Genomic DNA, 9,212 nt, shown 5'->3' on the forward strand with positions numbered 1-9,212 from the left:
TGATCAACTTCAGGGTGTTAGCTATTTCTCGAAGATTGATTTGAGATCTGGATATCATCAGTTGAAAGTTCACGAGCAGGATGTACCGAAGACTGCTTTTCGTACCCGATATGGGCATTATGAATTCCTTGTTATGCCGTTTGCTTTAACAAATGCTCCTGCTGTATTCATGGATATGATGAATCGGGTATGTTGCCCAATGCTCGATAAATCAGTCATCGTATTCATTGACGATATTCTAATCTATTCCAAGTCTGAAGCTGATCATGCCATTCATATTCGTGGGGTATTAGAACTTCTTCGAAAGGAGAAACTATATGCTAAATTCTCGAAATGTGAATTCTGGCTTCACCAAGTTCAATTTCTTGGCCATGTTATTTCTAGTGATGGTGTATTTGTAGATCCTATCAAAATCGAAGCCATTCAAAATTGGGAAGTGCCCCGTAATGCTTCCGAAATTCGTAGTTTCTCGGGTCTCGCAGGATATTACCGGAGATTCATTAAAGACTTTTCTCATATAGCCGTACCGCTCACGAGTCTTACAAGGAAGGAAGTAAAGTTCGAATGGGGTGAAGCCCAAGAAAAAGCTTTCTCAACTCTAAAAGATCTTTTGACTCATGCTCCAATCTTATCACTCCTAGAAGGTGATGATGATTTCTCCGTATACAGCGATGCTTCAAGATTGGGACTCGGTTGTGTGTTGATGCAACATGGCAAAGTGATAGCCTATGCCTCAAGACAACTGAAAGATTATGAAAAGAATTATCCCACTCATGATCTCGAACTCGCTGCAGTGGTATTTGCCCTAAAACTTTGGAGGCATTATCTTTTTGGTACAAAATGCCAATTATTTACTGACCACAAAAGTCTCAAGTACATATTCAGTCAGCAAACTTTGAATATGAGACAACAACGAGCCATGGAGCTGATCAAAGATTATGATTGTGAAATCCTATATCATCCTGGAAAAGCCAATGTAGTTGCCGATGCACTTAGCATGAAAATTTATCATAATAGTATGTGTTATGCTATTAGTCATACCACAATAAAATTCACTATTCTAGATGAACTAGAGAAATGGAAAGAAGAGGCCCTAAAGCCAGAAAATGTGAAGAAAGAAGGGATGATACATTATAATGATGCTTTACTTGATGATCCGCGAGGATTAAAAGTATTCAAGAATCGTCTATGGATTCCAAAGATTGGTGGATTAAGACAGAAGATTTTAGATGAAGCCCATAAATTTAAACTTTCAATACATCCTGGTACAAGTAAAATGTACTATGATGTAAGAGCTGATTATTGGTGGCCTGGATTAAAGAGAGACATTGGAAGATATGTACAGGAATGCTTAGTATGCTTACAAGTCAAAGCAGAGCACCAAAAGCCTTATGGAACCCCAGAAAGTCTTAGAGTTCCTGTATGGAAATGGGAAGAATTGTCAATGGATTTTATTACCAAATTGCCAAAGACTGCTAGACAGCATGATAGCATTTGGGTAATTGTCGACCGCCTGACTAAAAGCGCTCATTTTCTTGCCATGCGTGAAACGGCTCCAATGGAGAAATACGCACAAGTATACTTGGATGAAATTGTTGCAAGACATGGTGTGCCACTAAAGATCATTTCCGATCGTGATACTCGCTTCACTTCTCACTTTTGGGCAAGTATGCAACGTGAAATGGGATCTCGAGTTGCTCTCAGCACAGCTTATCATCCCCAGACAGATGGTCAGACGGAGAGAACAATCCAAACCGTAGAAGATATGCTTCATGCATGTGTCTTGGAGTTCGGTGATAACTGGGATAAATACTTACCTCTTGTCGAATTTTCGTATAATAGCGGTTACCACGCTTCAATCAAAATGCCACCATATGAAGCATTATATGGTCGCAAATGTCGTACGCCATTGTGTTGGCGAGACATAGGACAAATGATCCTTGGAGGCCCTGAAATGATTCAAGACACCACCAACAAGATTCAAATTGTACGAGAAAGAATGAAAGTGGCCCAGGATCGACAAAAGTCCTATACATAAAAGAGGAAACGACCCATAGAATTCCAGGTGGGCGACTTCGTAATGCTAAAAGTATCCCCGTGGAAAGGCATTATGCGATTTGGGAAGAAAGGAAAACTAAGCCCTAGATTTGTTGGTCCTTTCAAAATCATCCAGAGAGTTGGTAAACAAGCATACCGCTTGGAATTGCCGGAAGATTTGGCAGGTATTCATGATGTGTTTCATGTGAGCTATCTACGCAAATGCTTGAGCATCTATGATGAGACAGTTCCATTATCTGAGGTGAAATTGGATAATAAGTTAAGATATGTAGAAGAACCAGAAGAGATTATAAATGAGAGAACGGTTGATTTGCGTAATAAAGAAGTGGAGTTAGTGCTTGTCAAGTGGAAACATCATCGAGGCCCAAATTATACTTGGGAAAATAAGAATGAGATAAGAGAAAAATATCCCTGCTTGTTTAAATCGTCGTGATTTCGGAGACGAAATCCTCAAAAGGAGGAGGTATTTGTAACATACACTTTACTAACCTTGTTTAATTATCATGTTTCATATGATTGTTAGTTTAAAAATGAATATTATTAGATATTATGTTGTTTTAAACATTTAAAGTAGATAGTTATAGTAAAATAGAATTGTAAGCGTTAAAAAAAATATATTATTATTTTTCGGTATGGTTTTAAGCGTTGATTTCTAACGAAATAGTTTTATAATATTTGAAGTTAAACTAAGTTTAGAATCATTTGAAAGGTATTGGAAGTGATAGGGAAGTCTTATGTGATTCCGATCAAAAAGTCAACTATCGAAATTAACGAAAGTACAACGTCTAAGTTGGAAATAAGTAAATCTGATTTTATTGGAAGATCTTTTCTAGGATATTTTTATTGTAAGTTGTAAATTATCTCGTTAGAAACGTATAGGCGAAAACCTCATCGAAAACGGAGTTTCGAGCGAAAAGTTATGCAATTTTTAGTGTTTAGGGGTAAAATGGGTACCCAAACCGGGTCAAACCTGACCCACCTCGGGTTTTTACCCATTGAAACACGATTTTGAGTCATTTTTCTGCCATTTTCAGTTCCTCACCATCCCTATGGGAGATTTTCACATACATGATCAATCTTGATCAAGTTTTGAAGATTAAATCAAGATTTTGAGTGTTCTTGAAGTATCAAGTCTAGTAATCAAGGTATGAACTCTTAATTTTTTGATTAACCCTTGTAATTAGTGAGTTATTAAGAGATTAGGGTTTGATCAAAGTGGGTTTACCACTGATTTAATGAAATTAGGCACGAGTTTATGTTATTAACCTAGAATCTTAAATGGAAATCAAGTAACTACATGTAAACTTGAGAATTAATCGTATGGTTTAAGAGTAATTAGTGAAAATTAGTAATGAAACCCATGGTTTATACTTGAATTAGAATGGATTACTAAAATATTCAGTTTTATCATTGTAAAAGAAGAGCTTGGTGATATTGATCATGAGGTTTGATCATGTAAAGGGTAAAATGAAATTATAAAGGGTATAATTGTCCTGTTTTTGTAAAAATCACTAAAAATTGTAGAAAAATCGTATGGAGATGTGTTATATATCCCTGGAAAGCTGAGAATGTCTACTTTGATTTTTGTTTTAATACCAAAATATATATATATATATATATATATATATATATATATATATATATATATATATATATATATATATATATATATATATGTGTGTGTGTGTGTGTGTGTGTTTTGTGTTTAAAAGAGTAAATTATATATACATGTGTGTTTTATATATTTTATATGTATAGTGTGTGTGTTTTAGATTACGTAGTTGTGTAAAAATATAGTCAAAATAATTAAATATATGTAATATTTGTGTTCAGCATAAAAAATAAATAATGTAAATATGTTTAATATGTATGGATATTGTAAAAGAGGTAGTAGTAAAGTAATATCGAAAAGTTGTATTTGAGGCCTCCGACGTCCGTGGGTGAAAAAGAAATAGAAGAGAAATAGAGTCTATAAAAAGGAGGGCTTAGAAGAACAGGCCAAGTATCTCTTCTCATTCCCGGCTCCTTTGAGCCGAGTATAAGAAAATTAAAAAAAAATTAAAAAAAAAAAAGAAATTGTTCAATACACTCGTTTTAGTTCCGGTTTTTTATGGTTTTTACTAAACAACCGGTTTTTAACGGTTTGCAAACAAACGGTTTTTTGGGTATAAAAAACTGATAATCTGGCTGGTTCCTAGTTGAACCGGTCCAACCGACAAGTGAGATCACGTTTTCAAAAACATTGCATCTTAGGGGCCGTTTGTTATTATCTTACTGGGACCGAGTCAGCGATTTAGGCTGACTCGGTCAGACGAAATCCGTTTGGTGAAATAGTTTTCTAAATCAGACACATTTGGCTCATAAGGTTCTCGGTGAAACCATAAGACATCGTTGACTCAAAAAATTACCTCCATGCCCTCTCGTTTCTTTCTCCTATCATGACCTAATAGAAACACAACAAGGAAATTGGCCGCCATCGAGTCTCTCCATCGTTGATGTCCCTCCCCCAGTCCCACTACCGGCAGGCCAGAGACCTTCCCTCCTTCGAGCTCCGACAGGAAACACGTCAAAACAGGTTCGATCCTATGTTTTTTCCTGTGAAAATTGTTTTTCCTTCTCCTTTGTATATGATTTGTGAAATCAAAAATCACAAATTGGTTTTGAAATCAAAATTTATTGTTGGTCTAATGTTATGAAATCAGAAATTCAACTTGTAATGTTCTGAAATCTAAAATTATGTGTTTAAATGCTATGAAATTAGAATCATTCTTTGCTCTAATTTATGAAATCTGAAAATTGGTTATGTAAGCTGTGAAATCATGTGTGTATTGGTGATGTTGTGATTTTTTTTTGTTATTAGGCTGTGAAATCTTAAAGTTATGATGACAATGTTGGTTTGGAACAAAATCTGAAATCTTTTCTTGTGTATAGGCTGTGAAATCATGTGTGTATTGGCAATGCTGTGATTTTTTTTGTTTATAAGCTGTGAAATCTTTTCTTGTGTATAGGCTGTGAAATCATGTGTGTATTGGCAATGCAGTGATTTTTTTTTTTTTTTTGCTTATAAGTTGTGAAATCATGGTGGTAATTTTTTTTATAAGCTGTGATTTTTTTATGATGGCAATGCTGGTTTGGAACAAAATCTGAAATCTTTTCTTGTGTATAAGCTGTGAAATCATGCGTATATTGGCAATGCTGTGAATTTTTTTATAAGCTATAAAATATGGCATCTTTTTTTTGTGTATAGGCTTTGTTGACAATGTTGTGAATTTTTTTTTGTTTATAAGCTATGATGTTGATTCATTGGTAGAAAATTATTTTAATTTTTTAGGATGTTGGTTTGGAACAAATGTGAGGACAAAACTTGTCACTACAAGAAAATTTCAATTTAACTACAGAAAAATTCCGTAGCAAATGATGTAATTCCGTAGCTAAACATAAATAACTACGGAAGTTGCTACGTAATTTGTCAATGAGATTCCATAGTAAAATTTCTTGTAGCAAAATGTTTAACTACGAAATTATAGTTCTGTAGCAATTTTGCTATGGCTATTGCTACGACGTCTATCCGTATCATTTCAACTACAACACACTTCCATAACAATTCCGTAACAATGAATTTTGTAGCAAATTCCGTATCTATTTTGTTCCGTAGCAAATTCCGTAGCCATTTGGTCCATAGCAAATTTCGTAGTTAGTTGTTCCGTAGCAAATTCCGTAGTCATTTGGTCCGTAGCAAATTTCGTAGCCATTTGGTCCGTAGCAAATTTCGTAGCCATTTGGTCCGTAGCAAATTCCGTAGCTAATTGTTCTGTAGCAAATTCCGTAGTCATTCGTTCTGTAACAAATTCCGTAGCAAATTTCGTAACAACTTTTTTGTAGTCAATTCCATAACAATCGTTTCATACCATTTTTTCTATAAAATTCAGTTATTTAATTTGAGTATTATATCAATTTACAAAAATACAATTAATATAAAACAAAAAATAACAAAGTATTTCTATAGAAACTAAAAGAAATATCCAATACATCAAAAGATACATATTTCAAAATCAAAAAGTCGCTACAAATTTAACATAAAACTTTTCGATACATAATATTCTATCATTGATTAATAAAAGTTTTGACATGTTCACTCAATGTGTTAATGACATTCATTGCTTGTGCAAGTCGTTGTTCAAACTTTGTTTGAACATCCACATTTTTATGTATCCCAAAAACGAACCATTCCATCCTCTGATCCAACAACCAATTGAAATCCATCCAATGCAAAACCCAAAGAGCATATCGCCTTACTATTAAAAATACAATAAAAAACATTGGAATTAGATTATTAATTTAAAAATATTATATTGTAAAAAAGTTTGGGTTTCGCATACCTTTGATCAGATAATGTGCCAATGATATCCAAACCATAGTTGTTGTTATTGTTGGATGTGGTTTGAGCATTGAGTTCTGCAATGTATATTTTCCCATCTCTCCCACTAGCATAAAAAACATGTTCTCCTGGATCTAATGCAACTGCATCGATTATTGATGGGAACACAATATGTCTCAACAATGGCCCTCTAGATAGGCTCCATAACTATGAGAATTTTATGTTTTTACCAATAGAAATCGCCTTGACGATCATGGAAATAGAAATCCGGGCTCTCCGGGTAGCGCAAAGATCATTATACCCTTTCTTGGAGCAGAAAACCAAAAATCTTCAGGTTGGTTCAAAAACAGTCCAATGAGGGTATATTAGTCAAAAAGACTATATACGTTTTATTTTAAGAAACATACCGATAGATCCTTGGTTCTTGGATGCTTCTTGGTGGAAAAAAGAACACCTGCAACCAAAAAAGAGAAATGTTTCGTATCATGGAATGGAATCACAAACAAATGGAATGGAATTGATCATTACATTCTATTATCAATTATCATGTTAGTAGTTACTATTATGATCTGAGATAGTAATGGAGGGCCTAATCCAATATGGACACCTATGAAGGCGAAATCCTCTAAGCATACACCTACACAATAATAATAAAACTCAATTATATATATATATATATATATATATATATATATATATATATATATATATATAATGTGTACCTGCGCCCCGGCTGATCTTCTCCATTAAAGTATGTCATAACACGTTCAAAGTATTTGACATACCTCTATGTTAAAAAAGACGAAAACGGACATATCAGATATATGTTTTTAAAAAAAGTTAAAAAAAGAAAAAAGATTTGACTTACTATTTGACTTGGAAGAACAAGTCCATCAACACATCTTGTTTGGTTGTAATATGATAAAGACGCCTCAGCTGTGGGGAAAAACTGCAGGGAGAAGTAATAACAGTTGATATACATTTTGTATGAGGGGTAGTTTGGTAAATTGAAGAATTGGTACCTTGAGATATAAAAGAAGACTTGAAATCATTAATCCTGTTCTTGCCATTCCAGCCTTACAATGGACAACCACAACATTTTCAATGTCCTCTTTTAACCATGCATATGCACTATGGCAAAATGATATTATCAGTTGAACTGGAGGGCAATTATGGTCATCAAATGGAAAACAACAAACTGCAAAAAAATATATATTAAATGGGACTAATTTAAGAAAATGATGAAATGATTTAATTAAAAAGAACATAAAAATACAAGTAGTTGACTTTGTTGACTAACCTTCCCTTCAAATAGTGATGCATCATACAGCCTCTCAGAGCAAAGATTGTACACCTTGTACTTATCCTAACATCTACAAATTATAAAAAAGAGAGCTAAATAAAATTGGAAACTAAATGTAAAAACAGAAAGTTCTTACCTTGTGATATGTTTCAAAGAACCTAATGACTTCCTCCATGTGGTTACGATAAAATCCCTACACAAAATTTCAAATATTATCAACAAAAATATTTCATTACATGAATACTTGTGCTAATGATAGTTAAGTTGATGATAACACTTAAAAGTTAAAAGCACTCTGTGAACTTACCTCAACAAATCCAAAGAAGCTTGAGCTCATATCACCAGCAGGAAATCCCATAGCAATTATATTCTCAGTAATGTAAGTCATATCCAAATCAAATCCCCCTTCCTGTAACCAATATAATAGACCAGTTTCTTACAATAAAGTGTATACAGTAAATCAAAATAATAGAGTTATCAATATAATTTGAAGAGTGATTTAGATAAAAGGAGAGAAATCGCTAAAAGAGGATTGATTGTTTCAGCTATCGACAACTCACCTTCCACAAGTAAATATGACCAGAAACTCCTCCTCCTACTATGTAAGTGCCATCACTATTGCAAGCAAGAGGATTAATTGCTTCAGCTGGAGAACTCTAACTTTTACCTGAGGCGCAACAGCGAAAACCAGAACATAAGTGACAAATTTGATACTTTTCAATGAAAAAGTATCAGAACATAAGTGAATGTTGGGGGATTGAACTACTATCAGAATCTAGACAACAGGAAGTAATTAAGAATTAAGCTATCATATTTCCCTTTCAATTCCCCTGTATGTTGCAAACCTAATTAAACAATGTGTTCGAACATTTAGAGAAATGTGATGCCATAATTACCTTGTTCCACGACCAGAAGAGAACGGAGCCAGAGGATGATGAAGAATCACAGAGTTGGGAGGAAGCAAGGAAGCGTCCAACGACGGATACAAGGCCGTGAGGAGGAGAGGTGCATGAACGGTAGCGAAGATGTTCTGCACTGGAACGAAGGCCCCAGCAACCGATTCCGGCTTTGATGGATGAAGAAGTGATGGCTACTTCGTCTTCCATGTATAGAGAATTTAAGAGCTTGATGGAGATTCAGTTTAGAGAAGGCCATGAATGCGAAGGAGATGGAAGTTGAGAGAGGGATAGATGCGATCGGCCTCCGACGATGGGTTTGAACGTGATACCTCTAATTTGGGGTTAGGAGGAAGTAGCTTTGTGTGAATTTACTACTTTACCCTTAATAAAACATTGAAACGGCTCAAGTTCATCAAAGGATTCTCTCTTTTCTTTTTTTTTACTAAAAAATCAAAATAAAACAAATTAATTTCTTTTTTTAGAAAAAGTTGGTACATGACATGACTGAGGGTAAATAAATTTTGATTTAGAGGTAATAATTTTCAAAGCCTAAAAAATATGGGGATAATATTAT

At 34.3% G+C, this 9,212-nt stretch overlaps 1 protein-coding gene across 1 annotated transcript; it reads right to left on the reverse strand.

The window, feature by feature from the left end:
• Positions 1 to 6,033: 6,033 nt before the first annotated feature.
• On the reverse strand, positions 6,034 to 8,845 carry LOC145098725 (protein ROOT INITIATION DEFECTIVE 3-like). Its single transcript, XM_079036335.1, has 14 exons — positions 8,636 to 8,845; positions 8,407 to 8,514; positions 8,047 to 8,148; positions 7,984 to 7,988; positions 7,876 to 7,932; positions 7,737 to 7,802; positions 7,459 to 7,567; positions 7,305 to 7,385; positions 7,159 to 7,223; positions 6,997 to 7,073; positions 6,844 to 6,890; positions 6,667 to 6,742; positions 6,438 to 6,579; positions 6,034 to 6,353 (listed from the first exon to the last, which is right to left on the reverse strand). The coding sequence occupies exons 1-14, from the start codon at positions 8,843 to 8,845 to the stop codon at positions 6,263 to 6,265; spliced, it is 1,236 nt and encodes a 411-aa protein (XP_078892461.1). The 3' UTR covers positions 6,034 to 6,262.
• Between the last annotated feature and the right edge of the window lie 367 nt (positions 8,846 to 9,212).

Source organism: Lactuca serriola, chromosome 4 (genome assembly GCF_051521515.1).
Source record: "Lactuca serriola cultivar US96UC23 chromosome 4, Lser_US96UC23_V15, whole genome shotgun sequence".
Lineage (NCBI taxonomy): Eukaryota > Viridiplantae > Streptophyta > Magnoliopsida > Asterales > Asteraceae > Lactuca > Lactuca serriola.

Excerpts from the sequence above, each read along its gene's own strand:
- LOC145098725 (XM_079036335.1), bottom strand. The coding sequence starts at position 8,845 with ATGGAAGACGAAGTAGCCATCACTTCTTCATCCATCAAAGCCGGAATC. Across the intron at positions 7,803-7,875 it reads TCTTTGAAACATATCACAAG|GATAAGTACAAGGTGTACAA; the intron begins GTAAGAACTTTC and ends TGTAGATGTTAG. Across the intron at positions 7,074-7,158 it reads GAAGATCAGCCGGGGCGCAG|GTGTATGCTTAGAGGATTTC; the intron begins GTACACATTATA and ends ATTATTGTGTAG.